The 14,517-nt window shown below is 40.7% G+C and overlaps 1 protein-coding gene across 8 annotated transcripts in view; it reads right to left on the bottom strand.

Moving 5' to 3' along the window:
• Positions 1 to 14,517, bottom strand: part of LOC117891932 (venom metalloproteinase 3) — a 56,971-nt gene that overhangs the window by 16,466 nt on the left and 25,988 nt on the right. For all 8 annotated transcript variants that reach the window (XM_034797768.1, XM_034797769.1, XM_034797767.1 and 5 more), the window contains exon 4: positions 12,544 to 12,639. In XM_034797768.1, the coding sequence (XP_034653659.1) occupies positions 12,544 to 12,639 (96 nt within the window). The remainder of the gene's footprint in view (positions 1 to 12,543; positions 12,640 to 14,517) is intronic.

Here is a 14,517-nt window from a genome sequence, read left to right as displayed (position 1 = left end):
TCAGTAAGTGAAGCTTATTAATCAGATGGAAAAATGAATCTGGGAACTAGTCGAACTAAAAACGAGGAGGGACGTGTGAGACGCTTCTTAAGCGTCACAACTTTTATACCCGCTACCACTAAGCAACCAACACATAGAGACCGCAAATTGAGAAAAAACTGGCTGCCTAATCAGTATAGTGGATTGGCTCCCATTGGCTTCGGCTCTTGGTGAGAGAGATTTCGGCTGAGAGAATTTGGCGTTGGCTCTCTTGAACATTGAACCCAAAGCGACTCTCGCAAAAACAAAGTTTTGTTTCGTCTTACATGATGGCATGCGTGTATCCATTCTCGACTTCAATTTTTAGCGTTGAGACGTCTGGCATTTTTCTGTTTTTCTGAGATCACATACCCTTTCTTTCAAACTTGCGACTTTATGAAGCAGCTTGCCCCAAATAAAAATAGGTTGATTTTGTGTATCCCCTCTATGCTCATATATTTCTTAAATACATTTAGGACGAAAGGGATAAACGGTTATAAACATCTAAATATGTGTACATATAACAACAATTGACTTGGCGTTGCAAATATTTTCCATTAGAGTATTCCGCGTACACTGTGTGAATAAACATACACAGATAGACACAGCTGCCATGTCTCCACTTATAACTCTATGTCTCGCTTTCGCAGTCTCGTGTGTGTCTCTCTATGTTTATTCACACAGTGTACGCGGAATACTCTAATGGAAAATATTTGCAACGCCAAGTCAATTGTTGTTATATGTACACATATTTAGATGTTTATAACCGTTTATCCCTTTCGTCCTAAATGTATTTAAGAAATATATGAGCATAGAGGGGATACACAAAATCAACCTATTTTTATTTGGGGCAAGCTGCTTCATAAAGTCGCAAGTTTGAAAAAAAGGATATGTGATCTCAGAAAAACAGAAAAATGCCAGACGTCTCAAACGCTAAAAATTGAAGTCGAGAATGGATACACGCATTGCCATCATGTATGTATGTACATATGTATGTGTCACCGCACACATGAAATTGCGAAGCAGACTTGAAGACGAAACAAAACTTTGTTTTTGCGAGAGTCGCTTTGGGTTCAATGTTCAAAAGAGCCAACGCCAAATTCTCTCAGCCGAAGGCTCTCTCACCAAGAGCCAAAGCCAATGGGAGCCGATCCACTATACTGATTAGGCAGCCAGTTTTTACTTGATTTGCAGTCTCTATGTGTTGTTTGCTTAGTGCCGCTACTCAGTTGTACATCCGTACCGAAGTGGTCTTTTTCAACTTTTACATTTTACATTTTTTCTACATATGTATGTCATCTATGTCTACATACATCACTCCTCAGCCCACTCTGCGACTCTGGTGGAGGCACTGCACGAATCAGAGTGTGAAATTATGGGTTTATAGTTTTCTGTTGGTCAATGCGCAGTAAGTGAAAAGTTAACCACCAAATCATAATTGAAGTTTTTCGAAGTGCAATTTCATATTTGCCCGAACGCAAATACAATATAACCAATTAACTCTTCGAATACATAAAAACATAAAAAGCATAAAAACCATAATTCATTAAACAATTTTAATGGCCCATGTCTATCAGAAAGAGTCGGTTTGGTTCCTTGAGAAAGAAAAGTTCGATTCTAATCAATATATCTCTCCAGAGGGAGACACCTCCATACCTCTCTTATAATGGGGCAAATGGGCTAAATATAATACAAATAAATCAAAATATATTACGATGTAATATAATAGCTGTACACACTATTCAAGTATTTTTCCGACAGCCACCCATTACAATTCAGTGCAGAATATCGATCCGAACATCATATGATGTATCTTTCGTTTAAGTACGAGAAGTCTTAATTTAAATTTGTCAAACATATCGCTGTATCGAACCCATTTCGGGGCAGACATGTACGCGGCGTATAAATAATGTATTACATTTATTTCGCTCAACATTCTTGGTCCGCAGTCAGGGGTACGAGTGCATAAGTATAAACACCGATATGAATATGAGTTGGCTTTGAATGACTTTGGCCAAGTCATAAAAATTAGCTGCGATTTGCATAGTTGCACATTTTATGCAAATAATCTGCGATCGACGATAAGAAATGTTTATACACTCTTTGAGATCTCGGGTCGGTTTTATCGCCTTTGTAATTGCAATAATTAGTAGAAGGTAACAGAGCCAATCAGACAGCGAGGTATTGTAAGTAGATGGAAACGAGGAGAGGCCTTGAAAAAGGTTAGGTTCTTCTTTGGACACCCGAATGCTTTCAACTCAATTGGCTTATAGGTTTATTTCCGATTTAATTGGCATTTTGTTTGTCGATCTTCCATTTGCCAGAAGCCCATCGACCATTGGCCCCCACTCGACATTAGGTGGTCCAATTAAAACTTGGAAATAGTCCCTACATGCTATAATTAAAGCATTAGCCATGAATTAGAGCTGCTGCGAGAAGTTGCCACCAGCTGAAAACTTGCCAAATACAAAAGGAAATGAAATTCCAATTACCTTCCATACCAGGCTATCGGAGAACTGAGCTGTGCCAGTCAGTTGTAGATGTGTTGGGATACATCTATAGATGTGAATATGTACATACATAAGTATATGTATATGTATTTGTATATGTATTTACATAAGAAAATGAATGTATTTTGCAAATGTGTAACCAAAAGTGGCTAATCTGGCAACCAATGAGTGGATTTCGATATATTACATACATATATTTGGCCATAAAATACAAAACGCCAAAGTTCAATGTCCCACAAACGCAAACCCGGCTCCAGCTAAATGTCAACATCGGCGACAAAAGCAACTTGTGCCGCAAACAAATTGCAGCCAAAGTCAGGCAACAAATTGCCATTGATGACATGAGCCAGTCCAAAACAGGCCGGGCCGGGGCAAAACGAGCCCCAGCCCAACAGCCCAAACTCTTCAACTTGAATGCAGTTGGAAATTGTTGCAGCATCGTTGGGCACTTGAATTATGATAAATATTTTAGTTAGCGACACATAAATGACTTTTGGTACACAGTGTGTAAGTATGATAAATTTGCGAGAAGCAGCTCAAGCCTTCACATTGAAAGTTAACTGGCCAGATGACATAGTAGCACCATAACGGTAGGATATTGGATTGCCTTCATTGTTTCCTTCAGCAAAAAAACTTTCAGTACAAGTGCCGTCTGAAAGATACATACAGACTTACATACATACATACATATGTACATACATATGTACATAGGTAAAAATACTCGTTAAACATGTGTGTAGCAATGAATAGCTCTTAATTTTCACATTAATTCTGTCTTGGGTAACACTACTCTATCCGTAATTTATTTGCAAGTTTGCTCTTTTTTTTCTTCAAAAATTTAGTTTTATTTTCCATTTGGCAGATCTTTTAATTTATGCGGCTGGCTGCAATTTTTCTCGGCATCAGGCATGTGGCAGTTGGTCCAAGGCTCGCTGGCTAGATGGCTAACAAATTTTTCATGTTTCTTTTGGTTTCGTTTTCCGCATTTCCACCAAAAAGTGGAAAAACAGAAATGCAACCAAATAGCAAGCCAAAGTATTTGGGCGTGTGCTTTATTTTTCTCCGACTTACTCAACGATTTTTCACTCAGCCTGAGTTTGTTCAGCCGTTGCAGTTCTGGTTGCCACGAGGAACGTGGAACGTTATATGATTGCCAAAATGAGGCAGGCTCAAGTTTTCAATTGCCTTCTTGCCTTAAACACAATTTATGCGAAAAGTCCATTAATAAATTGCACAATTCGATCCATTCGCCTGGCCCAAGCGACGAGAGCTCGGCTAACTAATTAGCTCTTAATTTTGACGGAATACACTTCTACTTCACCTCTCACTTGGATAATCGAAAGCGACTGCGAATAGGTCTATGTGCCCACGCAGATAGGAAGTTGTTTTGTAATTATACTTGAAATTGAAGGGGACCGTTTAGTGGATTGGTCAAACAAAGATTCTACGCTATGCTTAATGGTGTCATTCTTCGGCAATTCAGAGTAAGAATCATCGCAGTTTCCATTACCATTGAGACTTTTCATACTCAAAGTTCCCTTCTGAACCACTTAAATATCATAAACCAGCCTATCGGCAAGTGCTTTGCAAAGTTTCAAATAAAGAGGAAAACCAATAGGAGATTTGAGGATGGTGTGGTGGAAAACAAAGAAACACACTGAAGATAGTTTATCGACTGGGTTGCGGGGTTTGGCTTTCGCATCGTTGGCATCGGCTTGTATCAGGTGGGGGAGGACCGATATAAAATATATATATTATTGATCAGTATCAATAGCTAAGTTGATATTGCAACGTCTGCCTGTCCGTCCGTCTCTCCGTTCTGACGAGCGTTAAGTACTCAGAGATCATAAGAGATAGGGCAACCAAGTTTGGCATCCAGACTTCTGCTTGCTCACCTTAATACAAGTGTATTTCAGAATTTCGCCACGCCCCTCCCCCAAAAAGTCGAAAATATTCTACATCCACAATTTCGAAGTTAAGAAAGCTAAAATCGCAGTTCCGTAGAGAATGGTCATATCTATCAGATCCTAGAATTAAGATCGGTCCAGATCGTTATTATAGCCAGAATAAAGAAATTCATTTGCAGTGGCTTCCCCCCACCACTCCCAGAAGCTTTGCTTATGCGTTTTTTTTTGCTGTCATTCTTTCTCGCTCGCACACTCTGCACCATGCAGTTTGCGGCTCCGGGGGAAATGTAAAATTCTACAAAATCTAAAGGTTTTATATACATATGTGCATATGTATACTTATATCTGTTGCAATAATGTATTGCATACATTGCATACATATGAATGGACATACACACATACTGACTGAGTACCGGGTATAAAAGTTGTGACGCTTCCGAAGCGTCTTACAAACGTTCGTACTCGTTGAGTGTTGTTTTCAGCAGTAGCCAGCCATGGATAGATATAGTCACAGTCCGACGAGGAGATTGAGTTAGACTGTCACTTGCTGAAACACCGACAGATTACAATTGAATGGCGGTGAATTTGATTTGAATTGTTGTCTGTCGTGTTTTTCCTAATTAAATATAAAAATTCGATAATATTTCGGTACAACAATCTGGGATAAAAAACGAACAGAGATTGTATAATGTGGCACGTCACAAAGAGTTCAGTGAACCAAAAATTTACTTACAATCAAAATTATCACCTTTTGATATTTGGTTTTCGGGCTTTGAGCCACTGCGTCTGCTGATTCCTTTCAGCCCAGAGCTTCGCAGAGCTCAAACGTGCAAATATCCGAAATCGGCCGACACCAGACACCAGCAGCAGCAGTAGCAACCACAGAAATGGCAAAACGTATAGAAAAAATCACTTTGCGGTTTGTAATTTTTGGAAATTAGCATAATTTGTGCAAATTCATGACACGAACATTGGCCCGACGCGCTGCCCGGGGAAGGAGTCGTAGTCAGAGTCGTCATGATCTTTAGTCATAACTTTTGCCATTTGTTGAGGTTATTGCGTCTGTTGTTGGTGTTGCCGAGTTCTGGCTGCCACCTGCCACTGCCACAGCGGGTCATATAGGCCGAGATACGTCAGAAAATGAATATTAATTGAAATAGACGGCGTCTCGTCTGACGAATCCCTGCTGTTAACAATTTCGTTAAGCTGAATTGAGTTGCTTGCTACTTTCTATTAAATAGCACTACCCGACGATTTAAGATACTTAAATTATGTAAAAAAATCAACCGCTATCTCGGAAAAAATCATTAAGAAAAATAAACTGTTTCTTTTAATTCTTAAAAAAAGTTCTGCCATAGATAAAAAAAAAATTAGTGTAATTTTCTTAAACAATTTTGGATTTTGAATGCAATATGATGTTGCTCGAAGACTTTAGCTGAAGTGAATCCTCTTTATTTAAACACATACCTTAAATTATGTAAAAAAATCAACCGCTATCTCGGAAAAAATCATTAAGAAAAATAAACTGTTTCTTTTAATTCTTAAAAAAAGTTCTGCCATAGATAAAAAAAAAATTAGTGTAATTTTCTTAAACAATTTTGGATTTTGAATGCAATATGATGTTGCTCGAAGACTTTAGCTGAAGTGAAGTACATACATATGTACTTATACCTGTATATACCTATGGATGAGTGTTTGACACCAGTCCCGGAAATGTGAAGTTTTGTTTTGCCTATTTATACAGACAGATTAAATTGAAATGCAAATGAACCACATTTTAAGCGAATTATGTGCGAGCTTAGGAAACAATTAAATTATATGTACATACAGATGTACAATTATTTTAAATTGTTAACCGGCAATCAACGGCTGAAAGGCTTTATTTGTAGAAAGACTCGCAGATTCTTCTCTTTCAGATGCTGGCCGGAGATCTCTCGAGATCCCACAGCGGCGGCATTAATGAAAATGCGTAAGTAAAATATCGATTGAGGCTTGTGCTGGTTGTTTCTATTTTGTTGGCTATCATCTTGGTCAAGGTTAGATCTAATCGTCTCTTAAGATCGCTGTTCAATGCGATTGCATGTACTATGGCACCACCAATAAGAACAACACACTAACAGACTGAGACATATATATATATATATGTATATATATATAGAGAGAGAGAGAGAGATCTGGTACGGGTGCCCCAACTGTGTTAACAGTTTGTTTACATAAATCAGCTCGTAAAAAATATTCCGAGCTCACCTTCAGGCAGAAACCCACTCGGCACAGCACGGACTTTGCATCTGTAACTGTATCTGTGCCTGTGGCGGTGGTCAATGAATATTTATAAATAATCAAAAAGCAGCAGAACAGCTGTGGCCACCGCCCATGGTCAGTCTGAGCCCCGGGTGGAGCTCTAAGAACCTGGCCCACACAGGGGCTCCCAGCCGAATGCAGTCAAAAGCAATCAAATTAATTTGCTCACAAAATGTAACTGCCACTAGAACGCACTTGCTTCTTGCCTTTTTTTTTCGGTACATACTTACATATACACGTAATTTGTTCTGATTCTTGGTGTGGTGGTGGCAGCAAGTTCAATGCGAACTGGAGATAAACCAAAGTGCGCTTTTAAGTTGCCGCTCCAATAACTCCACTTGTGAATCGATGGATGGGTGACTGAGATGTCTGAGGAGGTGGGCAGGTAGCCAGGCAGGCGTATGGGCAGGCCTAATAAAGTTCGAGTCGCATGTCATAGTCAAGTGGAGTCAGCATCAACCTGCAGATTGACTTGTGGCCGACTGCAGGTTGTCCTTGCACGTAGAAGTTTCTCAGAAGTGAAGGCCTCTTAAGGTTACGTTACTACTGGGTGTGCGACAGTTTGGCTTGTATTGGGATACACATTATAATGTGTATCAAATTGGGACTGAATCCAGACTCTATTCCATTTTGTTGTAATGGGTTGCCCATGGGCACAGATCGTAGACACCATTCCTCCAAAATGAATTGTGTTCCTCCCCCAGCACGTCCCCAAATGTCTCGTCTGTCTCCAGACCCCTACCCAGCCGCCAGGCATCAGGCATTAATCGGCTTATGTGATCTGCGATATGTTTGTGAATGCCTTGACGTAACCGATATGGCCGTTTATTAATATGCAATATGCAGCCAGAGTCTTGGAATAGCACCCGCCACCAGTTGCAATGCTGCTATCACCGGGTGCTTGCCACACCAAGTCGCACCAATTAAAAAACACTTTCCACGAGGAAATTGCAGCCACTGCCCAAAAATAAACGTGGACTCGATTAAATAATATGTTTGAACAGAGCCGGTCCAGTCATAATTAAAATCGATTTTCTAGGTGGCGCTTATCCGAGCTTTGCGTAGAGATTGTCAATAAAGTTGATGTAGTGATCACGACAGCGCTCGTGTCACGCTCTCCTCTCTGACAAATGTGTGGAAGGGGGAAATCGTTTGGGTTCCGAAATCTGCATGTGAGCAGCCAACTGATGTTGTCGGGCTGCTGTCTTGTACATATGTATGAATATTGGTAACACGCTCGTTGTTAAGTCGACTCGATTTAGTTTCAGTTTTGAAACGTTTTGCCTTTCCTTAAAACAAGTGAGTCGAGTTCCTTGCGGCTATCGGGTAACCAAAATCGAAACCCGAAAGACTTGAGCAACAAATCTCGTCAGTTGGGGGTTGTGTCGTCCCGTTCAGAGTGGTACCAGTGTGTCCAGGGCGGGGCAGGGAATATTTTACAAAACTAATTTGAATTAATTTTGAGCAAACCGATACTCAGTGCCCCAAGTGGCTGGAGCACTGCAGCAGCTCTTTAAACTGCTATAAACCAGAGTCAAAAATAGTTGCCGCCGCCAAATCAAATTAAATAGCCATCAAATTGTTTGACATTTGCAGATGAAGTCGTCGCATTAACTGAAATTCCCACTAGACACTCGAGAGACTTCTCCGCCTGAGTGCCAGGCCAGACTGAAAAGTCCCATGAATTGCGCAAGTCTCACACTTTGAAGAGGCTGCTCGAAGTTAATGCAAATCAAATCAGCGGTCAGTCAACTGACCTAGACTAAATATAGAATTTACATATAACACCACCAACAACATCACCGCCATCGAGCACTCTGTGTAAATATCAAGGCTGACAATTAGCTGGGAAGGTGAGAAGCCTCTAAGCCGAAGAAGCTCTCTCAAGACGGCTAAAAACTCGTTTGCCACTTTGGACATGAATGTTTTTTAATGATGACGATTGCGATGCTGTCTAATAGAGTTGGCCAAATCGCTGCAAGCCGTTTCCAAATGTCGCCTTACGACTAGCTGCGAGTACCAGCTGCCCAACAATTCTACGTGTTATCCCTATAGCTATAGTTTCCATGATGTTTGCGCATATGGCAGTGTTTAAATTGATATTTTAATCGATGGCAATTGGTGCCAAAATGTCAATTGGTATAAAAAACGCAGAACGCATAATATGGGAGTGGAGCTGAGCTTGTGACTGCAGTAGCTCCAGAAATCGTTGACTCAGCCAGCAGAAAGTGCATCCGAAAACCATCCTGAAATCTCGTTAATAGAGAGATGCATACTGGCATTTGCGTAAGCGCTCTTGGCCACCTGTGAAAGAGCATCGCCCCCCCTGGCCGAAGTGTAATTCAGGGCCAACCTTAGCTGAGCATGGTATAATAAGCGGACAGTGGTCAGAATCTCGTCATACAGCGCATGCATCATCTTATTCATCAGCCTATGCATCGCAATTAGTATTAATCAAGCTGATTTACAGAAGAGTGGAACGAAAGCACACAGGATTGAGTGCCACGAAAGCTGAAATTACAATTTGGCTGACAGGTGTTTTGATGATGCTCTTTAATCGAGAGACAAAAATGTACTCCACTCGATTAATTAGTAAAAATAATTAGTCAAGAGCCACGTACCAGAGACTCGTACCAGTGTGTAATGGACCATGAAACTCGCACAATATTCGCTTGCTAGTGTTTCAGTGTTCAGTTTTGTTTTTGGATGTTTTCGCTCCACTCGGCCCCCTCTTTGGGAGTTTTGATCAATGTCAGCATTGATTAGGTCAAAATTGGCCATATGACCTCAACTGGCAATGGCAGTGGGTGGCACAGATAATGGACACGGCAATGTGAATCAAGTTGTATCAAGCCGATGTTCAATTCTAGATCCAGGTCAGCTAAGGGCATTTACGGCAACCTTCAACCTTTGGCTTCTACAAATGAATAAATCAAATTTGAATTATGTTTTCGGGTATTTTGCCCCACACACCACACCATACAGACATATGTATGTATGTTTAGTGTACACTGCATATCCATTAAGATGATGGATACCTCTGGTTGCGGAATGCGTCATTTCCATCATTTGGATTGAGGTTCATATAGAATCTGAGACCAGCTTCAGCCCATAGTCCCATAGCCCATGGTCTTTTCATAGGTTCAGTGTATCTGTCGAATAATTTTGTCTGTAACTGCCCTTGGGAATTGTGTGCTGTGTGTTCCGAAATCTGCCATAGAAACAAGTGCGTATAAGACCAGACCAAGCTTTATTTAAATTAAATCACTCATTCTAACAACGAAAAGAGTTCTAACTTTTTCGGTGAAAATGTTTTGCACTGAGATGAACCAAGGTTCGTGTCTTAAGTCTTTCGTACAGTCGTGTCGATGTATATGTTATTAACTAAATAAATACACTTAAACCTAACGTTAAATCAAGTAAATAATAAATAAATAGGTCGATGCAGAAGTTACATCCGGAATTCTGGAGACTTCCCGACCCATAAGGGCAAGATATTCTTGCTGTTTTTTAGTTCCGATTTGGCGCCTTTTTGGATATAAACTTATCCTTGAGTCTATAGTTCGAAAATGCATTAATGTAGCTGAAAAACTTTTCAATATTTTAAATATTTATTTTGAGTTTTGGAAACGCTAACTTTTTCCTAACGAATTAAGTAACACACATTTTTCGGTCCAAAGCGCTTTCGGTGGGTTAAATTAAACGGCCATAAACTTAGGTGAGTGAATCGGGCACTGCAGCATGTTTACTTGTCTGCATTGTTGGAATATACGAACATACGAAGAAACGATCGAACCAACAGAAACATTTCGCAATTTTCGCTGGCTTAGACATCTTCGGACGATTTCTCGTTAATTACAAGCCGGTACGGTATCTTGATAGTTTTGAGGCCCGTCCGTTTAAGGTCAAAGTAAAGCCGGAAGACGGGGACTGGTTCTGGCTAGAGCTCGGACTTGGACAGCGGCTAGTGGCTAGAGACCAGCGGCCAGCAGCTGCTGATGCAGACTCCGAACCCAGCTGAGTTTTCTGAATTTTGGACAATTGCGAAACATTTTCCCCGGCTTTTGCACCACGAAATGTCAGCGAACAGACATTTTTATGCTCATATAGGTGCTTGGGTATTTTCTACATATTATTTATGAATTTTTCTGTGTGTCAGTAAATGCAGTGGCAGGGGCAGCGGCAGAGTGGCTTCAACCTGGTCTGGCGCACTTGGCCATAACAAGTCGGTCAAGTCGGACCGGACCAGACATTGCGGTTTGACCTTTTATTAGCTGTCTGTAATTATTATCAAAAATAAATTTTTTCCTACCCAGCTTTTGTTTAACAAATTGAAACCCAAGCAGACGTGGTCAAAGCAAAAATAGTTTCGAAAAGAAGCCCAAGAAAAATCTGCGGAGAGGCAGAGTTGAAGCCCGACGTTTGTTGTTTATTGACCTTATTGTCTGTCGAATTATTTGTTGGCCATTTAACGATTTCGCTGCCCGTTTGTTCGTTTGATTATTAATTTGCTTGAATTGTGGCATTTAGTTGAGCAATTCTCCACACGGGGAACCTCAAAAGGTTTTTGATTTGTACACAGAACCGAGATTCATTTTATTTTACCTCCCCCGCATAAAAGAAAATACCTCTCACACAATGGCCGGTAATTAAGACCAACTTCCTCCATCCCAGAACTTGTTCCTTAACATTTCCATTTCCGCTCAGGTTAAATGTTAATTGACAATTGTCTTAAAAAAAAAGAAAAAAACGTCAGCAAGAGTGCAAAACAAAGCTATGCAATTATAAGTTATTTTATGGTCTAAAATAAAAGTCATTGTCTTAAATAATGGGAATTAAGTTGACCTTCAGCTATTTCGGCCAGTCCAGGCAGGGAGAATATCTGCCAATCGGGCAGGGACGGAGTCCGACACCATATTCATTTAATATTATTTAAAAGTGTAGATTAATTTTCTATTGCTTTTAGTTTTCCGTGTTGTCTCAAGCTTTATCGGAACACTTATTCGATGGTTCTTGTTGAAAAACATGAACATACATCTATATATGGTGTAATGCAATATTTCTTAGTCATATCGCCCCTACGCCATCACAATTTTCATTCTCGGTAAATGGGTTCAAGGTATTTGACGACAGCAGCAACAGCAGTTCGTGCCCAGAAATGAAAGAGTGTATTGGGCTATGTGAAATGTTCGAGGTTCGAAATGTTCCAGTAGGGATAAATAAAAGTAAAATATAGAGCCCTTGTGATGGATTTTGACTATTTATTCTCATAAAATTCCACTCAATTGCCACTGCTAGGTATGCAACAGTCGACCCAAGTTGTTCATTTGCCAGATTCGTCGTGCTCAATTTTTACATTTACAGCTGCCGATTGGACAAAACCAAACAGTTTTGTGGCGATAATTTAATTTTTAATCAGCAGAAACTGTCCAGATCCGCAAGTTATCCACCATCGTTCTGAATGTCCGACCAATGTCTACCGACACAGACCAACACCGACGGGCGTTTAATTGTAATGCTTGAATCGATGTGTGCGACAGGAGGCAGCGGCAAACATGCTCTAGCTATCCAGCGCAGCTCCAAAAGTGACCATAACAATGGCCGTCTGTCAAAACAGCAAGAACAAGTCCCAGTACGAGTGCGAATGCTAGTGCGAGTGTGATTGTGGCCAGAACAGAACCCGCAAGAACAGAGAATAAATCGGAGCCAGAATCAAGAACAACTTAAAGAACAAGCTTAATGGCCTGCGCTAATTGAAATTCTTGTGGCTGGGGGCTATTGATTACAGATCTCTTATGGAAACTTACCATTATCAAGTCGCCCGTTTCCATGTGGCGACGCATCAAGATCGCTGCCATGTTACGTTCATCCTGGAACACTTGACCAATCTCGTCTTTGTGATGCTAAGAAAGAAAAAACGGTATAGTACAAGTTAATTAGTTGATCTCTGCATATGTGGGTAAAGATAATGTTAATCTGTAGAGAAAATGAATTGAAAATGAATCATTGTTGCCGATTGCAAGCTAATCCATTTCAAGCTTCAACTTCAGGCACCAAGAATTTCGTTTTTTGGAAAATGTTCATGTTACAGGGTCGAGCTGTGACTTTGAAATGATTTTATAACGCAATTATGTGTGCCTCACCAATGTGATTTTATGATCGACCCTGTTGGGCTGGGCCTTCTTCATTTTTGCAAGCAGAAAATTGTTAACAAATTTGTTTACAAACGTGAATGGTGAAACAGAGAAACGTCCTATAGATTTACACCGATGAAATTCTTTATTCTCATTTACTGATTAAATACTCGTTTAAAGAAAACTACACCTTTTTTTGAAGGTCTTAATTCCTGGCATACCACTGTCACAGGTGGCAACAACTGAAAATGTAAAGCCATTTTCGTTTGCGATTTTTGTATAACAAATGCATGTTTGTTGGCCTCTGGCCAAAGCGGCGCTGGCCAAGACAGAATGCGTGGTTAGCGGGTTAATTTAATTAAATGCAGCTTAAGCCTGGTACGGAGAGAAGAGAATGAGCAGGAGGAGCATGGGGTAGGTACTACCAGCAGCAAAAACGGCAGTAAACCGAACTTTGATTAATGCTAGCGGTCAGAAAATGTGACGCCTCAGCATGCACGTCACTCATATGCCGTGTATGCCGTTGCAGAGTCAAGAGTCAGAACTGACCATGAAAACGCCGTTGCAGGCCTGGCTTAAAGCCTAAGCTTTTGACATTTGGCCAACTGCTCTGGTTTCGATTCTGCAAATGTTTTTTTGAATCCTTTTTTTTTGTGTGCTGGCCATTAATGTTGATCGTTGGTCGTACGAATAAACGTACATATACGTACACCTCGGGGATATTAGTCTAGTATTAGCATACATTTTGATTGCGATGGTATATCTTTAGTCGCGGTCTGGCCAAAATAATGAAATAAATTGCTTCTGCGTACCCGGGCCAGTTCCAGGTCGGTTCCACTCAGTGGAGTTTTCCAATAAATATCGAAATAAATGTAATCTGACACTTGACATCGGCATCAGCATTTGGCATTGGACTCGAACTCGGACTTGGAGTTGGCATAGGTCCACCGTAAACTTGTCTTGCTGGCACTCTATCAAATTACAGGCATAAATCATAACTGCCTATACAGTTACTAATCGCCGCATGCCGCTTGAATGGAGCAGCAAATACATATGGAAAAGTAAGCCAAGTGCCAAAATCAAAATAATAGTTAATGTCAGAGTCAGACCCATTGGCCTTTGGCAACGGTTATCGCCTGATGGGAGCTGCCGAGCCAAAGATATGTTCAGAATAATCTACACGCTTGCTTTCGTGAGATGCGATACCTTTATTACAAATGAAGGTACCCCAATGTGAATCTAGATGATATTTCATTTCAATTTGGGGCTTCCCCTTAATGAGTTCTGATCCCTAGGAGATACTTTGACCCACTACCTCCCAACCTGAAGAAGTAGTAGTTGTAGACACGTCATTCGTAACACCATATTCCGTTTGCTGACTCATACCTTGCTCTCCCGAAGGGTATTTCAATTGAATTTTCTTTGTGAAGCACTAGTCACTAGGCAGATCCCTGTCTGTCTTCATTCTTATCATTTACTATCTACTCAGCCTTTCCCGAAGTGCGCACGAGTGCAATTATTTATCGCCTCGATCAGAACTCGAATTACTGAGCTGTTCAGAACGGGGCGTGGCATTTGTTAAGTGACCGCCAAAGCGTGTGGACACGCAGCAGCTACACCAAATTCATGTGCAGCAAGCATTTATGG

Source organism: Drosophila subobscura, chromosome E (genome assembly GCF_008121235.1).
Source record: "Drosophila subobscura isolate 14011-0131.10 chromosome E, UCBerk_Dsub_1.0, whole genome shotgun sequence".
Lineage (NCBI taxonomy): Eukaryota > Metazoa > Arthropoda > Insecta > Diptera > Drosophilidae > Drosophila > Drosophila subobscura.
Note: the sequence above shows the minus strand (reverse complement) of the source record. Positions and strands in the feature narration are given on the sequence as shown.